At 44.9% G+C, this 23,193-nt stretch overlaps 1 protein-coding gene across 1 annotated transcript in view; it reads left to right on the forward strand.

Moving 5' to 3' along the window:
* Positions 1 to 20,361: 20,361 nt before the first annotated feature.
* The window catches only part of wdr11 (WD repeat domain 11), a gene marked incomplete at its 3' end in the record, with an annotated part of 4,158 nt that continues 1,326 nt past the window's right edge, over positions 20,362 to 23,193 (forward strand). Inside the window, exons 1-3 of the mRNA XM_084463321.1 lie at positions 20,362 to 20,519; positions 21,793 to 21,904; positions 23,078 to 23,193. The exon at positions 23,078 to 23,193 is cut by the window's right edge and continues 38 nt beyond it. Of these exons, the coding sequence (XP_084319447.1) occupies positions 20,434 to 20,519; positions 21,793 to 21,904; positions 23,078 to 23,193 (314 nt within the window). The 5' untranslated portion in view covers positions 20,362 to 20,433. The remainder of the gene's footprint in view (positions 20,520 to 21,792; positions 21,905 to 23,077) is intronic.

Below are 23,193 nucleotides of genomic sequence, written 5' to 3' on the forward strand. Positions count from 1 at the left end.
ACCCTGGTACATCTCTCCCCATCCTAACCTGATACATCTCTCCCCATCCTAACCTGATACATATCTCCCCCCATCCTAACCTGGTACACCTCTCCCCATCCTAACCTGGTACATCTCTCCCCACCCTAACCTGGTACATCTCTCCCCATCCTAACATGGTACATCTATCCCCACCCTAACCTGGTACATCTCTCCCCACCCTAGCCTGGCCCATCTCTCCTCACCCTACCCTGGTACATCTCTCCCCCATCCTAGCCTGGTACATCTCTCCCCATCCTAGCCTGGTGCATCTCTCCCCACCCTAGCCTGGTACATCTCTCCCCATCCTAACCTGGTACATCTCTCCCCACCCTAACCTGGTGCATCTCTAGCTAGACTCAGCAGAGCAGAGAGAATTGGACTCTTTGTAAAAGCCCCTGATAGATAGACAAATATAACATTGGAATTGGGTCAAGATTGTGCTCGTCATTTCTACAGTAGATACCGTTTTTGTGCACGTCCAGATGCATCTGTTACAGTATATGCACACACACAGTCCCACACACACACTTGAACATGCACACAGACCCAGCACACACACATAAGATACTGTACACATTGACACACAAACATACATGCAGTATATACACAGACAGAGAAACCACTGACTGATACAAGGGAAGGAGACAGAGGTAAGGAGACAGAGGGAAGGAGACAGGGAAGGAGACAGGGAAGGAGACAGAGGGAAGGAGACAGGGAAGGAGACAGAGGGAGGGGGTTTAGAGGGAAGGAGACGGAAGGAGACAGGGAAGGAGACAGGGAAGGAGACAGAGGGAAGGAGACAGAGGGAAGGAGACAGAGGGAAGGAGACAGAGGGATGAGGTTTAGAGGGAAGCCCAGAGTTCCCGTGTTCAGACCTCATCCCCTGTGAATCCCCTTGTCCCCTGGCCTCATCCCTGTGAATCCCCTCATCCCCCTGGCCTCATCCCTGTGATCCCCTCATCCCCCGACCTCATCCCTGTGATCCCCTCATCCCCCGACCTCATCCCTGTGAATCCCCTCATCCCCCTGGCCTCATCCCTGTGAATCCCCTCATCCCCCTGGCCTCCACACACACCTAAGACCTCCATCTGTTCCCCTCTGTTAATCCCTGCCTGAGTCACATTCTGTCTGCACTCAACCCTGTAACAACCTGCCCCCCTGTCCTTTCCACACACACACACACACACACACACACACACACACACACACACACACACACACACACACACACACACACTGTCTAAGGATCACTGTTCTGTTCAGTGCTCTGTTGCCATGACGCTGGTGATAGATTGCCCTTCAGCACCACGACAGGTACAGGAACATTTATCTGCCGTTACCCACAATGCCTCTCTGTCCAGTCACTGAGGCGTCTGACGTCAGGCGTCTCTCTCAAATCAAATCAAACTTTATTTGTATAGCACATTTCATACACAGAGGCGACACAATGCGCTTTACAGAGAGCAATGGGGGGGGGGCATAGGTCCCACCCCTACATATTCCAGAGGGAAGCAAAAGAAACAGTTTCACCCGGGGGCCAGAAAAGTGAGCTGTAAAAAATCTTCCCTGACCCCTCTCAACGAGACGATCGAGCGAGCTCTCGTTGTTCATTGGTCAGGCGCCGTCACAGCTGGACCTCCAGCTCATGACTCATCAACTGAAGTGTCCCAACTCACATGAAGTCGAGATCTCAGCCGTACTGAAACATGGATTTAATGAAACATTCGCTGGGGCTCTGTGGTCATCCAGGCTGGTCAGGCCCCCATTCTTTATTTAGTTTGGTGTTACAGCTCATTGGGAGCTTGGTTCCATAGGGAACATTCACACACACACACACACACACACACACACACACACACACACACACACACACACACACACACACACACACACACACACACACACACACACACACACACACACACACACACACACACACACACACACACACACACACACACACACACACACACACACACACACACACATTAACACCACTCCAGAGAAAGGCCAGGCTTTGAACAATATCCACAGGGTGTTTTTCCCATCAATTATTTATTCTCGTTTCTCTTTACATAGTTTCTAGTCAGTTCCATCAAGCAATTCCCTTTTTCTTTGTCCTCTCGTTCGCTCTGCCCTCTAATGAGAAGGATAGCGCGTTTTGAGACCTGCGGCGCCAGCGGCACCTGTGGCCATTTGGGCCAATCAGATCCACCGCGCTCTCTGGGGCGCGCTGCCCGCTGGCTATGGTGCTGAACCTTTCGTCTCTAACAAATAATAGTTCCAACGCAGAGAAAGGCCAGATCGGCCCCTCAAAAAAGGGCTACACCGTGCAATATATCTACAGTACTTGGGGCGGCTGTAGCTCAGTTGGTAGAGCGAGTCGTTCAGTGATCGAAGGGTCAGTGGTTCGAATCCCAGCTCCAACTGTCCACATGTCGAAGTGTCCTTGAGCAAGACACCTAACCCCAAATTGCTCCCAATGAGCAGGTTAGCACCTTGCATGGCAGCTACTGCCATTGGTTTGTGAGTGTGTGTGTGAATGGGTGAATGAGAGGCCATTGTAAAGCGCTTTTAGTGCCGCTAAGGTGGAAAAGCGCTATATAAGTGTAGTCCATTTACCATTTATTTACCATTAACTTGACTTCACCATGCCTCCAAGGCATACACACATGGAACATGTTCTGAATAGCTAGGGACACGCCTGCTAATCTAAAACTCCAGATACTTATGAGGATCAGAGATTGAGCGAGACAGAGTCCATGAGTCCAAACGCCCTTGTGACCTACAGTACATTTAGACGTTACCTCTTCATCTCTTTAAAAGGTTCCGACTCCGTTTCTCTTCACAAAGTTCCTACGCAGTTTGACTCGGCAAGAGTCTGTTGATCCTCCCACGTTCCCCTCAACACCCATTCTCCTGACTGTCTCTAAGTCAACATCAACTGTAGTTCATGACACTTACATGTAACATGGTTGTTTTAGCGCTGTTCTGTTCTACACACCCCCTACGATTAAGTAGACAGTTGACATTCAGGGCGCCCTAGAGCCAAGGTGCTCGATTACGCGCGTCTGCAGCGGCGGACTCTTGTGATCTATGGCGGTCGATCTTTATCCCCTCTGTGCGCCGCTCAACAGGCAGGCAGGCGTCGTCTGCTGCGGTTCGCCGTATTGATTTAGCTGGAGGTGCTATTAAACCGTAGCTGCTGGTTTCTTGGGATGTTAGTCAGGGCGCAGGTTCACTCTGACCCCGTTTACAACTGGCATTAAAATGTGTTTTTGGTGATTAGATTGTATTCTGATCGTGCTAAACCACATGAAAATACAGGTGTAAATGCGCCCAAAATTTTTTGAGGACTGATTGTGATCCAATCGGCCAAACCACCTCCGGAGGTGGTCAGGGACGCATTTCGACCACGTTTAATAGAAGTGTAAATGGAAATGTGTTTTTTAATCCACATATCAACAACGTGGGCGGAAATACGTAGCCGTTGGAAGGCGCCGGTTCCAGACCAGCGAGGAGCAGGCTTCCATGGCGGCTAGCAAGAAAGCATTCAAATGGATCCTGGTCAACGTTGGAGTCCAGACGAGACAAAAGTGTCTACCAGGGTTGCCAGATTGGTGTGATGTTTTCCAGCCCAATGAGTGCTCAAAATCCGCCGAATGTGATAAAAAAAACGCCCAAATATTATAGTATATAATATATAGCAGTGCATGCTAAGAAAAATGCCTTTCAGTTGAAATACCGAAAATAATAATAACTCGTGGTAAACTGCAACACACGCCTACACATATGTCACACACACAGCCTACGACAGAGAGAAAGTTGCGTAATCCCATCAAATAGTCAAAGAAATGATAATGCAGGCAACAAATTATAACACACGAGAAGCATATGGCTATATCATGAACAGAGGAACGGCGGTGCTGCGGTCATAGACAAGAGAGCAACTCAAGATAACAAGCTAGATAACAAGCTTTAGTGGTGACAAGAAACCGCAGAATGTGACAAGTGGACTAGGCTACACAACTTCCAATGGTAGGCCTATATAACCACCTGTATAACCACCCATGAATAGCCTGCCTGCTCGCCTACAATAACCGAGTCAGGAGTGTGACGCTCAGGCAGGCAAGCAGGCAGAGACACAAGTAATGCATCACTCAATGATGCGACATCCAGAAACACCTGCTGTATAGTATTAAGTAAAAATGTCTTGCCGTCACGCCGAACAGGCCAGGAGTCCATTCCAACTTCTAACGTAACTCGTCAATGTAAAACTATGTACATGTGGTGAACTTGCTAATTAGCAAGTATTAATAGATGGTTGAGTCAAAGCCCCCCAACAACTGAAGGGGAGGGTGGAAGTTGAACGGTGCAGCCGTCAAACCGCTCCGTTAGACCGAGCGCGTCCATGCGAGCAGAAAGACGCGGTATAATCCCATGCGATTTCTGGCATCATCTTTAGCGTCACTTGGGAAAATGCTCTCTCCACATGAGCATCTGATTTGGGCAGAGTGAGCAATCTGATTGCGCCAAGTGCCACATCCTGAAAGCACAGATTTCCTCCGGCATCTTTAAAGGCCTCTACCTCCAGCCAAAAGGCATCAATGCGGTGATCATGACAGAAACCTGCTGATCCCACATCCCCACATTGGCATCTTTAGGTTTCTTCAGGGGGTAGCGAGCTAGATTAGACTCCGACCTCGACCTTCTTGACCGTGTGAATCAAATGCATTGAACAGGGAGAGCTCCCTCGCCCCTATTGGACAGGTGCACATCTCCCACCCAATTAACATCATTGGATAAAATTGAACCGTCTGTCCCGCCAGTTTTAATTTTTTTTTTTTTTTTAAACGCCCGCCCAATGCTATTTTTTCCAGCCCAACCGCCCAATGCTATTTTTTCCGGCCAAACGTGATCAAAAGAAGCCCAATTGGGCGTGAACCCGCCCAATCTGGCAACACTGGTGTCTACTCTCAATTTAGTCAGACGAAAATATTCAAGCACAAACAGGATGTGACGTTCGATTGTCAGCTGGACAGAGTCGATCGGATCTCAAACGGATCGGGTTGAAGGTAATCGAAACGCATATTAATGCCAGGTGTAAATGTAATCAGGCTAAATCATTATCTAGATACAATCTCGATAGGAGACACATTTTTTTTGTACATCCATCTCTTGGTCCTGCTGCAGTTTCCAGAGTTTCTACCAGAAGAAACAGCGTCCAGAGAAAAACCACCCCCACATTGGTAGACTAATGGACAGACAAGAAATTAAGTATTATTATGTGACTATGGAGCTGATTAAGCTCCTTAGTAACACGCACACACACCTACACACACACATACAGACACACACACGCAACCACACACACACTTACTTACACACACACACACACGGGCGAGAACATTAACACTATTCCATTAATGAGCTGTCATGCATTCTGCATCTGGAAAGAGGTCTCCTGTGCTTCAGGGAAAGAGATAATTACCACATAACTGGAGATGAAGTGCCTTTGTCTTAGCCCACACACACACACACACACACACACACACACACACACACACACACACACACACACACACACACACACACACACACACACACACACACACACACACACACACACACACACACACACACACACACACACACACACACACACACACACACACACAGAAACACAGGCCTAAATGTATTAACTCTCGTCTCACCGGGTCAAATGAGAGAGAAACCGATGTTTCTGAAGTGTCGGAAAAGTTTCTGCGTGTCAGAAAATGCGGTTTGTGGAGTCGTGGAGTTATCATGGGATAATGAGTTTCTGCCGTGACTGTGAATTCCTGTCCTTCTGTTCTCCTTCAAGGGCGTCATCTTGATAAGAGCCTGTCTCTCTCCGGGTCTCTCTCCGCTCACGATCGTGGCTCGTTAAGGCTCGTTAGCCCCCCGCTGTGATTAGAACGGGAAGCCGAGCCAGCGGGACGCCCTCCACATCACAACCAATACACCCTGGAACTGGCAGGGCCTCCCTTGGGTGGAACTCAGCTCCTAGCTACCTCTCCCTAAAATAATGTACTCACACACATGCGTGCTCTCACACACACACACACACACACACACACACACACACACACACACACACACACACACACACACACACACACACACACACACACACACACACACACACACACAATTACAGCAGCACAGTAACTGAAAGTTTGATATAAAAAAAACTAGCAGGCAGGTACCTGGTTGAGATTGAGCAGCCGGTAATCAAATGATCAGACGCCCACACACTGGAGCAAGAATGAGAACAGAGCAGCACTGGAGAAGGGCTTTGAGCACACTAGACAGACAGACAGACAGACAGACAGACAGACAGACAGACAGACAGACAGACAGACAGACAGACAGACAGACAGACAGACAGACAGACAGACAGACAGACAGACAGACAGACAGACAGACAGACAGACAGACAGACAGACAGACAGACAGACAGACAGACAGACAGACAGACAGACAGACAGACAGACAGACAGACAGACAGATAGATAGATAGATAGATAGATAGATAGATAGATAGATAGATACAGTAGGTAGGTAGATAGACAGACAGACAGACAGACAGATAGATAGATACAGTAGATAGATAGATAGATACAGTAGGTAGATAGATAGATAGATAGATAGATAGATAGATAGATAGATAGATAGATAGATAGATAGATAGATAGATAGATAGATAGATAGATAGATAGATAGATAGATAGATAGATAGATAGATAGATAGATAGATAGATAGATAGATAGATAGATAGATAGATGATATGCATGCAGAGAAACCTTGCTTTCAGCTGTACGGTAGTTGGAGCAACACTTTAATTGAAGTTTGAAGTTATTTTTTATTAGTTCTGTTGATGAGCGGGTCAGTCGGGTCTTTATTGCACCTGTCCTCTGCCGAAACCAACGAGCTGTGCGCTCATCCCGGGGTTTACGAGTCCCTCCTTTTTATTGGAAAATGCTCAGTACAAGGTTTCATTCAGATGTCGTCTATGTGCCCGGTGGGAGAGGCGATAGTTTTGTTTTTATGGCGTTTCACACGCAGGCGTCTGTCAGCGCGCCATCTGAGGCATTAAGAAAACGTGATCCGCCACGGGCGTGATGCATCAGAGTGACATCAGAGTGACACGTGCAGTTTGTCTTGATGGAGAATGAAGGGTAAGTGTGCCGCGGGGAACGACGGTACCAGGTTTGTGGGGGAGGGGTTTATGGGATGGATGGCTGCGATCCAGTTGATGCCCGCCACTAATGGACTTGTGAATATAAATGGTTATTGCTAATTGCCCCCCTCCTGGCAACAGCCAAAGGGGGGGGGGGGGGGCTATAGTTTGGCCAGTCACATCGTCCGTCCGTGAGTGAGTGAGTGAGTGAGTGAGTGAGTGAGTGAGTGAGTGAGTGAGTGAGTGAGTGAGTGAGTGAGTCAGTCCCCCCGCAGTACCAGAACCCACCACAAAAGGGGCGCCTTTCCAATGCGTTTTCATTCCTCCCTCTCCCTCCTACCTTCTAACCAGGTCCAGTGGACGCCCCACTGTCACCCGCAGACCACCCTGAGTCCGATAGATACCCCTGTGTCTGCTGTGGTGTCCCCTGTGTCCAGTACAGCCACTAACCCTGTCCTCCTCTCTCCCCCCTCTGACCCCCTCTGTCTCCTGCAGGCCACCCTGTAGCAGGTCCCGGAGAACCCCCCCCCCCCCTCATCCTCGGCCAAAGTCCACCTTATGGCTCCTGAAAAGACCCCCTGCCTCCTCGTGACAAGCTCCTTCCCACTCTGTGTCATCAGCTGTCCCTATCCATCCAAACCCCACCCTTTTTACCCATGACCCTCTACTCTCTGTCTCCACACCTCTGCTTTGCGGCGTTCTCTATGAGTAGAACGTCCACAATGAGCTGTCTACCATAGTCTGGTAGAGAAGAACGTCCACAATGAGCTGGCTACCATAGACTGGTAGAACGTCCACAGCAGTCTGCTGGACACGTTGAAGAACTTGAGCTTTGTTTTTATTTGGGAGGGGGGGGCATATTATGAAAAACTCACTTTTTCAGAGCTTGTGCAAATAGAGCACATTTGGGTGTCTGATGGTCCTGCTGTGCTGTCTGTCCAGTCCAGGTTGTGTGTGTGTGTGTGTGTGTGTGTGTGTGTGTGTGTGTGTGTGTGTATGGGGGGGAGGGGGGTAGAGATGTATGCCCCCTTCACATTAGTATACAGAAGGCATTATCATTGCAGTGAGAGTAGTAGTCATGGCTACTGTGAGAGAATTTATTTTGTGTCCTTCTGCGCAAATCACCACCCAGTCTGCATTAAATAGGTAATAAGAATGAATCTCAACCCATACTGTACATAGCCTACTGTGTGCAAAATACATTTTCAAGCAATATCTCTTTAATATCTCTTCACCCGTGTGCCGTGGAACTGAGATGAAAAGCAATGTTAAATCGAGGTGCAGATCTGCAAGAAAATCACGCCTTGTATTGAAATGCTTTTGCTCTGTGTTGCCCTCGGGGCTTTTGGTTGCTCTGTTTATGATACTGTACAGTACTGTACATCTCAGAGAGAGAATAAATGACGCTCAAAAGATCAAAAGTATGATAATTATTACCTTACGTCCTCTGCCCTGAGACTGCATGGAGTCTTTGTATTGTTAGCTTAGCACCTTTTCATAATACGGTCTTTGTGTCTGATCTAGTACGTGGAGATCATTGTCAAATTATTTTTAAGTACAGTACGGTTTGGCCTACAGTAACATTTCTAGTCAACTTTGTTACCTTTGTCGGGGGCGAATGTAGCTCAGTTGGTAGAGCGGGTCGTTCAATGATCGAAGGGTCAGCGGTTCGAATCCCAGCTCCGACTGTCCACATGTCGAAGTGTCCTTGAGCAAGACACCTAACTCCAAATTGCTCCCAATGAGCAGGTTAGCACCTTGCATGGCAGCTGCCGCCATTGGTGTGTGAATGTGTGTGTGAATGGGTGAATGAGGCCATTGTAAAGCGCTTTGAGTGCCGCTAAGGTGGAAAAGCAGCACCTAGCCTACCTATTTCACAACTCCAAGCACTGCAGAATGATTCAATGCCAAAGAAAAGTTACATCTGTTAAAGAATAGAACCCAGTCAAACCACCATTCATCATTACTGGACTGTAATTACAGCAGAGTTGGACAACATGTTTAGCATGAGCTTTAGATTCGGTTTAACTGTTGACAGCATATAGGAAATAAAAAGGTGACGATACGATACGATAGTACTTTATTGTCAGAAAGCTGAAATTTGTTTAGCATCCATGGCACCTCCATTCAAGAGTTACACACGTGGAGGACACAACAAGACAGACATGAAACACATCTAGAACATTCCACACAATACAAAAGGCAACCAGGTGGAAAGAGGTTGACCTATTCTGGTTAAGCAGACCAATAGACTGGTGTACAAAGGAATTCTAAATTCTAAGTCTTAATTTTGGGCCTCTAAAGCGCCCCCTGGTGGACAACAGTTGGTATTATCCGTTCAGAACATGCAAGGGGTCAGAGGTTATACTAACAGCTAATCTAAGCATGCTTTTGGTCAGAGCTTCTTTGAAGGATTGAAACACGGCTTCTACAGGCTGGACAATAATCTTAGCGCAGATTTTGATCTGGCTGAAAAACGTTGGTTTTAAGGGAAACAGATTGTTGAACCAAGCCGTGCTACAGTACAACATGACGCTCTGAGTGACAGAAGTAAAGAAAAGTGACAGAATCTGAATACGAGCACCAAAGAATCTTAGTCTACAGAGAGAGTAAATTCGCTTCTGAATCTTCCTGCAGATAAAATCAACGTGAGGGTGTCCATGACAGGGTAGCATCTATCATAACTCCTAGATATTTATAAGAGGGGACCAGTTTAATACTCTCATTATGAATGATTGCCGGGGGGGTAGCTGACAGTCGGGGGGGGTGCCAGAAATGATCTCCTCTGTCTTCTTGGTGTTAATGACGAGCATTTTCATCGCACCATTCCACAAGCTGGTCTACTTAACTGGTAATGGCTTGGGTGGTCTCTCAGTCAGCAGGGTATCGGGGTAGAGTCATGTGAGTATTTAAGGGGAAACTGATTGGCTGGTAGTATAATCGGACGTGTAAAGGGTACTGGCGAGCTGATGCAACCCTGCAGTGCACCATGGGAGGTCCTGATGGGAGGAGAGTGTTCCATTCACATTTACACGCTGACTTCTGCCCGTAAGAAAGGTGTGATGGAAGTGGATGATGTGTGTGGTTAACCTGTAGCTTCAACATTTTGGAGATGAGTAGAGCCGGCTGAATTGTATTGAAAGCGGATGAAAAATCTAGCAAATCTCTGGTATATGACTTGAGATTGTCGAGATGTTTGGAGATGAGATGTACGAGTGATACTTCATCCTATCATTCCATCATACCATCCTGCCATCTGAATGCCAAGTTGCACCATAGTTTGTAAACTGGCATATCCAATTACAATGTGTGCTCTCTTACATTAGCATGAGTAGCATGTCTCATACTGTATAGCTGCTTCATAATTAACACTATTCGTCTAGTGTTTGAAGTAGATCAAATCCCAATATGAATGAATTACATGGGTTACTAGGCTGATGGATTAATTCCCATCTTTGAACCAGAGAGGTTCAGAGTCCATTTCATTCAAGGGGAAGGAATTGGAATGGAGCAGCCAATTAAACAGATGACAATGATTTACACAACGCTTCTTCTGTTTGGCTCATTCACTGTCTTCTCTCTTTAATATTCACATCACAGATTTTCATTCACCGTGAGGATTGGAATCCAGTTAATTTGTGTGATGGAGATGCCTCTTTAAATGAGCGACACTTAAACTCAGCAACCCGGAGAAGAATGCTTCAACACGCTTATGACTGGAGTTGTTAGCTCATTCACACTACTACACATTCAGCTGTGACAAGACATGTGGCCAGATGATCCTATCTCTAGATTTGGAAGGAAATTTCTTGATTTAAATGTTTATATGAAAGAGGAGTTCCTGGTGTGCTTAGCAGCAAGTCCCACTGAGGTGCTTAGCAGTAATCAGAGCATGCACACTCTGGAGAGAAGCCTGCTTGCATCAATAACGCTCAGATTGACAAACAGACGCAAGGAGGTTTCTTGTCAGTTAGAGAAACTCTATTTCTAACTGAATTACTCTTCCATGACCTGAAAAGCAAGTTTAGGCTGAAGTGTATTTTGCCAGAGACGCAGGAAGACAATCTTCCTAGAGGTGGGCAGGAGAACTGGGTTCTCCATTGACAGATAATGATAACTAATACTAATACTAGAACTGCTATCCATAGAACTATACTAATACTAATACTAGAGCTGCTATCCATAGAACTATACTAATACTAGAACTGCTATCCATAGAACTATACTAATACTAGAACTGCTATCCATAGAACTATACTAATATTAATACTAGAACTGCTATCCATAGAACTATACTAATACTAATACGAGAACTGCAATCCATAGAACTATACTAATACTAGAACTGCTATCCATAAAACTATACTAATACTAATACTAGAACTGCTATCCATAGAACTATACTAATACTAATACTAGAACTGCTATCCATAGAACTATACTAATACTAGAACTGCTATCCATAGAACTATACTAATACTAATACTAGAACTGTTATCCATAGAACTATACTAATACTAGAACTGCTATCCATAGAACTATACTAATACTAGAACTGCTATCCATAGAACTATACTAATACTAATACTAGAACTGCTATCCATAGAACTATACTAATACTAATACTAGAACTGCTATCCATAGAACTATACTAATACTAGAACTGCTATCCATAGAACTATACTAATACTAATACTAGAACTGCTATCCATATAACTATACTAATACTAGAGCTGCTATCCATAGAACTATACTAATACTAATACTAGAACTGCTATCCATATAACTATACTAATACTAATACTAGAACTGCTATCCGTAGAACTATACTAATACTAATACTAGAACTGCTATCCATAGAACTATACTAAAACTAATACTAGAACTGCTATCCATAGAACTATACTAATACTAATACGAGAACTGCTATCCATAGAACTATACTGATACTAATACTAGAGCTGCTATCCATAGAACTATACTAATACTAGAACTGCTATCCATAGAACTATACTAATACTAGAACTGCTATCCATAGAACTATACTGATACTAATACTAGAGCTGCTATCCATAGAACTATACTAATACTAGAACTGCTATCCATAGAACTATACTAATACTAATACTAGAACTGCTATCCATAGAACTATACTAATACTAATACTAGAACTGCTATCCATAGAACTATACTAATACTAATACTAGAACTGCTATCCATAGAACTATACTAATACTAGAACTGCTATCCATAGAACTATACTAATACTAATACTAGAGCTGCTATCCATAGAACTATACTAATACTAATACTAGAACTGCTATCCATAGAACTATACTAATACTAATACTAGAACTGCTATCCATAGAACTATACTAATACTAGAACTGCTATCCATAGAACTATACTAATACTAATACTAGAACTGCTATCCATAGAACTATACTAATACTAATACTAGAACTGCTATCCATAGAACTATACTAATACTAGAACTGCTATCCATAGAACTATACTAATACTAATACTAGAACTGCTATCCATAGAACTATACTAATACTAATACTAGAACTGCTATCCATAGAACTATACTAATACTAGAACTGCTATCCATAGAACTATACTAATACTAATACTAGAGCTGCTATCCATAGAACTATACTAATACTAATACTAGAGCTGCTATCCATAGAACTATACTAATACTAATACTAGAACTGCTATCCATAGAACTATACTAATACTAGAACTGCTATCCATAGAACTATACTAATACTAATACTAGAACTGCTATCCATAGAACTATACTAATACTAATACTAGAGCTGCTATCCATAGGACTATACTAATACTAATACTAGAACTGCTATCCATAGAACTATACTAATACTAATACTAGAACTGCTATCCATAGAACTATACTAATACTAGAACTGCTATCCATAGAACTATACTAATACTAATACTAGAGCTGCTATCCATAGGACTATACTAATACTAATACTAGAACTGCTATCCATAGAACTATACTAATACTAATACTAGAACTGCTTTCCATAGAACTATACTAATACTAATACTAGAACTGCTATCCATAGAACTATACTAATACTAATACTAGAACTGCTATCCATAGAACTATACTAATACTAATACTAGAACTGCTATCCATAGAACTATACTAATACTAGAACTGCTATCCATATAACTATACTAATTCTTATACTAGAACTGCTATCCATAGAACTATACTAATACTAATACTAGAGCTGCTATCCATAGAACTATACTAATACTAATACTAGAACTGCTATCCATAGAACTATACTAATACTAATACTAGAACTGCTATCCGTAGAACTATACTAATACTAGAACTGCTATCCATAGAACTATACTAATACTAATACTAGAGCTGCTATCCATAGAACTATACTAATACTAATACTAGAACTGCTATCCATAGAACTATACTAATACTAATACTAGAGCTGCTATCCATATAACTATACTAATACTAGAACTGCTATCCATAGAACTATACTAATACTAGAACTGCTATCCATAGAACTATACTAATACTAATACTAGAACTGCTATCCATAGAACTATACTAATACTAGAACTGCTATCCATAGAACTATACTAATACTAATACTAGAGCTGCTATCCATAGAACTATACTAATACTAATACTAGAACTGCTATCCATAGAACTATACTAATACTAATACTAGAACTGCTATCCATAGACAACATAAACTGACTTTAGAAGAAGCTCTCTTTTTGGATCAGGGGCCCATTCTGAAACGGTGAAACACCTTGGATACATGAACCCCAGGAAGGAATGGAGGTGTTGACCAGTTATCTGTCTGATCTGTTTAATCTACTCCCGCCGATCCTCCCCGCGTACTCAAGCTGAGTCCCACTGAGGTGCTTAGCAGGAATCAGAGCATGCATACTCTAGAGAGAAGCCTGCTTGCATCAATAATACTCAGACTGCCAAACAGACGTGAGGAGATTTCTTGTCAGTTAGAGACACTCTATTGCTAACTGAATTACATTTCCATGACCTGAAAAGCAAGTTTAGGCTGAAGTATATTTTGCCTCAGCAGAGAGGCAGGAAGACAATCTGTCTTCTCCATTTCCAGATGGAGCAGCGTCACACACTTCGCCTCCATGCAAATCCTCACAAAGTCACAAACTGAAATGTCGGCAGCGAGCTATGCTCACTCGACCATAACAGCAAAGATGGCTGACACTAAATCACATCCAGCCAGTGGCGTAGCCAGGAATTATTGTGTGGGTGGGCCTGGAGAAATGTAGGTGGGCCAGGGGGAGACTCATTAAGCGTGGGGTCTGAGCTGAAACTTCATTCATTATTTTATTTATTTTTTAATGCACTAATTAATCATAAGCATAAGCTAGCAGTGAAAACAAAAACATCGGCACGGCGGCCTCAGAATGTGTTTAAAACTGACATCCACATGACTGGCTCGGCGGCCACATAATACACAGGCTCGGCGGCCTCAGGTTTATCCTTGACATCCACATGACTGGAACGGCGGCCAGAGCACTTGTAATCTAAAGGCATGATCGAGCAGACAACAGCTGTGTGTCAAATCCAAATAACACCCAAATAAAAAGTAAAACATATAAACACTTATATTATATTGACGCACCAAATAGCTAGGCTTCATTACAATTACAAATTAGTGAAATGTGAATTAGCCTACCTTTTTGATGATCACAGCAGGAGACGACGGGGCTTGGTATTGAACACTGAGATGATCTCGTCATGCTGCAAAGACTCTGCCAGTTCCCTTTCAAATGACAGGTGTTAGGGTTTGAGGCAGGACCCAAAAGCAGACGGCAGGCAAGCAGCTCAGGTTCAAAATATGGGTTTTAATTTCCAAATAATACCGGGAGGAAACGCAGGGGAAACACGCACTAACATTGACAATGAACCGACAGAGAACAAGGAACCAGGAGGGCATATATACTCTGGGAGAACAAGCAAGGAACAATGTACAGGTGTGCAACAAGACATAACGAGACACAGGTGCAGACAATCACCCAGACATGGACATGGAGGGATTCCAACAAGACACCAACACAAGGACACAATGGAAGGGAACGGGGAACGAGGCTGGGACAGGGAAAGGGACCGGGCAGAAGCAGAGGGGGGAACTAAAGGGCCAGGAGAGGAGGGACTTGAGTGACGTGAGACTAGTGAGGGGACAGGTGTCTAGAGCTGGGGCTGGGAGGACACAAACCAACATAGAAGACAAGACAACGAACACAAGACCAAACACACAAGGAGGTAGAACAAAACCAAGTGACAAAGTGTACAATAGTCTCTGGGGGTAGTGCAGGGGCAGTCACCGGGAGAGGTGCTCAGGGTCCAGGAAGGTCCAGGGGGCACAGGAGCTCAGGGCCAGGATCAGGGGGTGAGCAGGGCGAACCAGGGGCCCGGGCAGGGGCGAGGGTCCGGACCAGGAGCGAGCAGAGTGGACCAGGGGTCCGGGGCGAACCAGGGGTCCGGGGCAAATCGGGGGTCCAGGGCAGGAACGCGGGTCCAGACTGGGAGCAGGGGCCGAGCCGGGGCGGACCCGGCCCAAATCATAACAACAGGAGCGATAAACTATTCAGACGGCCAGTCACCATCGATGCTCTGTTGTCTGTCTTGATTCGATTGACTGTAGAAAATAGTCTCTCCACAGAGCAACTGGTCATCGGTAGAGTAATAAGTGCCCTCAGCAGACAATTCATATTTGGAAATATGTCACTTGGGCAGGTGTCGACAACTTCCATGAGTGATGGAAAGAGCCTGCCACCTTTCTCCTTTCTCTTTAGCTGCTGTACAAAAACAGTGTGTTCTGCAGCTTCCACTGTTATTCCAAAGTGGGCACTGGGTGACTGTATTGCTGCCAACTCGCCAAATGTCTCGGAACTGGGCATGCAGGCCGCTGCGGCTTTCATCAGCCCATATGAGTCTGCTTGGAAACGAGTGTCTAGCTCCATTATCTGCCTGTCCAAGATGTCATTATATAATCTTCTCAAATCAGAGTTATCCCTGACAGCGGTCGCTTTGCCCATTGTCGATTCCACATGAGAGTCACCCAACCTGGCTGGCATCTTCCTCTTTCGGGAGGCAGTGACGTCCCAGTTCAAAATGTCATATTTCAACATCAAATCATCCGTCAGTTTCATTACTTTGTCCAAGTCATTTTTGGAATTATCCCTGCATGCAGTGAAGCTCTCCTTAAGTCCCTCGATTAGATGTATGCAATCTGTTATAGATAAAGTGGCGGATTGCAGGCCCTTGGTGGCGAAGTCACTCATTTCAAACAACATATTAAATGATAACGTTAGCCATATCGCATGCTGACTCTGGCGCTTGCTGGGGCGGGGAAGAATCACTGTGAGACACAGTTGGTGTCTGGATGGATTCGGAGGAAGACGCCTGTAGTTCAGCAGAATCCTCTGTGCGAACTCGTTTTAGAAATTCAAACAAACTAGTTTGTTTCGCCATTTTGCTATTAGCCATTTCGCAGTCAACTTGGTAGCCTACAGTACAGTTGACAGCCACTCCATTCACTGACCGCTATCAACAATGAAGCCCTATTGAACCGCGCCATCTTGGCAAATTTGTAGTCATTTGACCATTTCCGGTGACTTTTGTACTTGCGCAGTTGTGCTTTTCTGGCCTTCCGGTGACTTTTGTACTTGCGCAGTTGTACTTCTGTCCTACGCGCGTCCACGGTCAACGTTGGCACCGCTTCTAGCTATCGAATGGCCGACTGGTGTAAGATGGATAGCCTAACGTTAGAGAGATAAATGTAGGCTATGGTTATGTTAATAAAGCTAACAATGATGTTGTAACATGCATGCAGCACTGCCGATCTGAACGATTGATTCATTGTTACCATGGATCGGTATTGGGATTGATCAAGGGCGAGTGTGAAATAGCAGCCAGGAACTCAGCGGGTTATCCGAGATGCGGTAGCCGCGGCCAAAGCTCCTGCTGGCGGGGAGTGAAGCTCTTCAACTCGCTGGTCACTGGCTCCCTGGAGGAATTTAGCCTGGCTGCAATAACGTTATCGCGAACGGAATGAATACCATCTACTAGCAAACAAAACATGTTCAGCTATAATTAACCTGTTAAAACTAAGATGCCTGGATGAAAAAATAATTTCTCCAATGGATATATTTTACAAAAACGGGTTAATATGCAAGCCGGTTTTCATTGCTAAATCAAAGCGGGGAGAGCCGGGAACGTGCGTGGACGCGCGTCGGACAGAAAAGCACAACTGCGCAAGTACAAAAGTCACCGGAAATAGCAAAATGACTACAAATCTAGCCAAGATGGCGCGGTTCAATAGGCCTTCACTTTAGATTTTGAATCCTGGGGGCTTGGGGCCCAGGCCCACCCGGGCCCACCCACAGCTACGCGGCTGCATCCAGCAACAAACATTAGCGTGAAGCTAATGTGATAGCTAAGTGTCATGGTGGGGTATTTGGGGGTGGAAGTGGGTGTTGTTGAGGGCTAGTGGTGGGGTATTTGGGGGTGGAAGTGGGTGTTGTTGAGGGCTAGTGGTGGGGTATTTGGGGGTGGAAGTGGGTGTTGTTGAGGGCTAGTGGTGGGGTATTTGGGGGTGGAAGTGGGTGTTGTTGAGGGCTAGTGGTGGGGTATTTGGGGGTGGAAGTGAGTGTTGTTGAGGGCTAGTGGTGGGGTATTTGGGGGTGGAAGTGAGTGTTGTTGAGGGCTAGTGGTGGGGTATTTGGGGGTGGAAGTGAGTGTTGTTGAGGGCTAGTGGTGGGGTATTTGGGGGTGGAAGTGGGTGTTGTTGAGGGCTAGTGGTGGGGTATTTGGGGGTGGAAGCGGGTGTTGTTGAGGGGTATTCCTAGTGGTAGACCCAGCAAACACGCAACGTCAGGGAGACGTTCAGATCATGTCTTAATAACGTCCGTCGGTCCTGAACCCCATTTGTACGTCTGCTGGACCCCTCAATATTCACACGTCTGGCTTGGACCCCTCTAAGACGTCTGTGGACGTGCAAAACGGGTTCAATATCTGAACGTTAAAAAAAAACATTCTGGCTCCTAATTGGATGTCTTTGGACGTCCGAAAAAGACAAAAAAGACATCTAAAAGACGTCTTTTAGACGTGTCTTTGCTTAGTGGGGAGGTATTTGGGTGTTTCACATGGCTGCCTCAGCTGCGCCACAGTGTGACTCGGACCGGAAAAAGCGCTAATTGGGTTTTTACACGAGGCAAAGTGTGATTACTCCTGCTCTCCGTAGTTATTACAGAACTCTCAAACATGCGGCCCAGAGGTCAACATCCATTACTGAGACGCCATGGCTGCAGGGGGAGGAGACACAGCAGAGAGACCTTCTGATTGGCTGCTTCACTCCGCTACCCGCCTGCCCACTAAAGCCTGTCGCGTGAGATATAGCTGGCATTTGCACGGAGAGCAGAGATGGGTTTGCCATTTAAATTGACCCGGATGTTTAATTACAGAGCCTGTACATAAACTATACTCCTAAAAAAAAAGCTATAACGTAATATTGACTGTTAACATAGACCAAGACGTGTGGAGAAAAGCAGCAGAATTGTTTTTAAAAGACCTGTCCTCTACCATAATCATGATGAATGAGATACAGTACATTCAATCAAGGGATTTGTCAGAGAGATACACATGTAATATTCCTTGATTCCATATTATGGATATGGTTCGCTAAATTGAGAGGCAATCCTCAGAATTAACATACTGTAAATGGATTGTAAACAGTTAGCAATATCTTGTCACCCTGCCATCCATACCTATATAGTATTGGGTTCATTTATTCAGCTCGCTGTGGTGAAACCATCACTTTAGTTAGGTTTATTTTATTTTATCATTTTCTTCCTGCCATAAAACAATGGATGCACTGTACCCATGTGATGAAACATTCAATATGAGATTCATTAGAAAGTTCAACATTTCAGCGTTTGGTTCAATTCATGATTAGGTTGCAGTATACCGACCACCATGCACAAGGATACACTGCAATACTACAGCATGCTAAATGGGGAATGGTAAATTGGCTGCACTTACAGTATAGCGCTTTTCACAATGGCCTCTCATTCACCCATTCACACACGTTCACACACCGATGGCTACAACAAAGGCAGACGATTCGATTGTGAGGCTGAGGATAGCCTGTATGATTTATCAATGTCAAACCCAGAACACCTAGTCTTCTCTGTGCACAATCCTGAAATCAATATCCTCACCCAAACACAATAGACTAGAGGTGAGAGAAGATTCAACCTTCAGAGCCATATTGCGCTCTTATGCTTTAATAATATAACCTACAGTACAATCAAAGCAAAATAGAGCACCCTAATTTAGCTTGGATTTGCAGAAAATGTGAAGCAGTGCCTCTAACCATACAGCACATGAAAAACATATCACAATCATAACCAATAAAACAGAAAAAAATGATTTATCTTCTCCAATAATTTGTGGGTATGTATCGAATAATATAATCATCCAGTTCATAGCACGGTTTTCTTACTGTGGGTATTGTGTTGGAGGGACAAAGCTGAAGGCAAATGTTACAGACATCCATCTTATTTGTGGAAAAAAAAACATAATTGTAAGAAATAAATCATTACTCATTTGCTATGGCAGCCCTGACTGCATGTTCAATACACTCCTCTGTGATAGTAGTTACTCTCTGATATGTGATAGTATTGTTATTCTATGATATGTGATAGTATTGTTATGATATGTATTCATATGCATGCACGATGTGACTGGGGGATACATGTTGAAAAACACCTTAACTTTGATGTTCAATATTCAAGATTGATTGGATATTCTCAATGTGCACTTGTGTGATCTTGAATGTGAAAAATGATAGATTTTTGTGTATTAATGATCGACACAAACTTGTGATCAAGCAATTCATCATTTAACTAATTATACATTTCATAACGGATAGCAACTTCAACATCTACGCCGGAACCTTATCGACGGGAATGATTTCTGCACGGAACACAATCGAACGCTCTCTGTAGTTCTCAACGCTTCCTGTAGTTCACAACGCTTCCTGTTTATGTTAGCTGTCAACGCAGCGACCTGAACTCCGAGATTTGCGGCTTAATTTTCATGTAGATTATATAATTCACACCAACTATGATTCCTTACACTGTCAATATCAAACTAGCAGCCCGGACTTTGACTGGGACCCTGAATTTGCAGAACAAACCGGCTGTAGATTGGTGAGTACTGGAGCTAAGCTAGCTTTAGCTAGCAAGCTAGTGCTAAATAGGATTTGACCATTTATGATGATCCATCCATCCAGTGCAATGTTAATAGGAGTCAATTTGACTAGAGGACTATTATCCCGGTGCTATTAACCTATTATGGTCATATTTAAGTATTCTCGTCGATTGCAAGCGATTCACTGTCATATCAATCAATCAATCAATCAATCAATCAACCAATCAATCAATCAATCAATCAAAGCTTTATTTGTATAGCGCATTTCATACCCAGAGGCAACACAATGCGCTTTACAGAGAACAAGGGAGGTTTCTCTCTCTCTCTGTCTCTGTCTTTGTGTCTCTCTCTTTCTCTCTCTCTCTCTCTCTCGCACTGTGTCGGTGTCTCTCTCTGTTTTTTCCTCTCTCCCTCTTTCTCTCTCCCTCTCTCTCTCCCTCTCTCTCCCTCTCTCTCTCCCTCTCTCTCCCTCCCTCTCTCCCTCTTTCTCTCTCCCTCTCTCTCTCTCCCTCTCTCTCTCCCTCTCTCTCCCTCCCTCTCTCCCTCTTTCTCTCTCCCTCCCTCTCTCTCCCTCTCTCTCTCCCTCTCTCTCCCTCCCTCTCTCCCTCTTTCTCTCTCCCTCTCTCTCTCTCTCTCTCTCCTCCCTCTCTCTCCCTCTCTCTCTCCCTCTCTCTCCCTCCCTCTCTCCCTCTTTCTCTCTCCCTCTCTCTCTCCCTCTCTCTCCCTCCCTCTCTCCCTCTTTCTCTCTCCCTCTCTCTCTCCCTCTCTCTCCCTCTCTCTCCCTACGACCCACCTCTACATATTCCGTATTCATCATAAGGCATCGTCAGCAGCATCGCTAAACTCATTACAATCAAGCCTCCCACTGTTTCATGTCTGCATATTTATCTGCATTTTTTACAATATTCCTCATTATGCACACTTCAATCAGAGTTTTGCTTGCCGGGTGCGTGCTGTTTGTTTAGGAGTAGTGTGAGTCCCGTCACGTCTGCGCCCTGGTGTTCTGTGCGTCTGTGATAAGCGCGCTCCTTCATGTACCCTCTACGAAGTGGATAGTCTGTCGAGTAATGCCCTCCTGCCATAACTCAGTAGCCTATCTCCCTCTCCCGTCCTCATCCCTATTGATTGCTTTGCTATCTCGTACGGTCCCTCCCAGCCACCCTCCTGATAGCAACGGTGCACTTCCAATTCAGTCACTTTGTCAGTCAGTAGGTCAGTGTATCCACCCCTATCGTCATTTCTAACTCAATCCCGTCTTCTCTCCTCCCCCAGGGGTTGGCAGGGGCTGATAGCTCAAGGATGTCACTCCAGCATCCTCATCATCGACCCAAAGACCTCCCAGACCATCCAGGTGCTGGAGAGGCACAAAGCCAACGTGGTGAAGGTGAGTGCCGTACAACGACCGCTCCGCTACAAACTCGACTCTCTCGTTAGGGGAATCACGCCGGGAACGTCCAGTTGATATTCCTCACCACGACCAAGCTGGTTCTGGACGTTGTGACCTTCAGGGAGAGAGATTCGGTTCTATTTCACAGAGTCGGGCTGAAGAGACACTCTAATAAAGGTCTCGGCGCTGATGGAGGGTCTGTCGATGACCACGCCGTCTGCCCACAGTGGACCCACTGGTGTGTGTGTGTGTGTGCGTGTGTGTGCGTGTGTGTGTGTGTGTGTGTGTGTGTGTATGTTCTAGGGTGAGTAATAGCCAATAAACCCCACAGCGGTTACCAGAGCCGGGGGCCCGCTCCCTGACTCCCATTCCTCACTTCCCAGCCACGCTGTAATCTTGTGACCCCCGCCCCCGGCCGCAGCCCCGGCCAATCCCTCACCGGCTCGCCTGACACAAACAAGCCGGAGAATAAAGTAACGACCAGAGAGAAGAGTGCGCTAACCCAGGAAGAGATATCCCGTATTCAAGCCGTTTATACTTGGTCCTGGGTTCGGGCCAACTGCCCGTCTCTGTATTTCCTTCTCTGTATTTTCCCCCTGCAGTATTTGTCGTTCCTGTTGTAGATTCAGAGTTCAACGCGCTCTCTAGGCCAAGGTTAATAGTTTTGCGTTTTTCATTCGTTTTTATTTTTATATCGTTTTAACTTTTTGTTATCTTTCAGTTTAGTTTTGATTCGTTTTAAAGCAGGTTTGCTAGTTTAGTTTTTTGTTTTTGAAAATGCTTAGTTTTAGTTTAGTTTTTATTAGTTTCAGTATTAGTTTTAGTTTAGTTTAGTTAGGGGCACAGCAAAAAAAAATGGAGGATAGATTTCATATCCACCCAAAATACTAGGCTTATGTATGAAATGAAAAAGACTAAAACTAAGGACATTTTCTCTATAATTTTAGTTTATTTTAGTTAGTTTTGTAAACACACAACACAGTTTTAGTTAGTTATCGTTTATTTGTAAACCCTACTTTTTGTTTTTATTTCAGTTAACTAAAATGTTTTTTCACACCTAGTTTTCGTTTTCTAGTTAGTTTTCGTTAACTATAATAACCTTGCTCTAGGCCCTGTGTGACTGACCGGGCGGTGAGCAGGCGTGTGACGGCCATCTTGTGTCCCCCGCAGGTGAAGTGGTCCAGGGAGAACTACCACCACAGCCTCAGCTCACCCTACTCCCTGCGGCTGGCCTCGGGGGACGCGGCGGGGAAGATCATCGTGTGGGACGTGGTCAGTGGAACGGC

This window comes from Borostomias antarcticus, assembly GCF_949987555.1.
Source record: "Borostomias antarcticus genome assembly, contig: scaffold_209, whole genome shotgun sequence".
NCBI lineage: Eukaryota > Metazoa > Chordata > Actinopteri > Stomiiformes > Stomiidae > Borostomias > Borostomias antarcticus.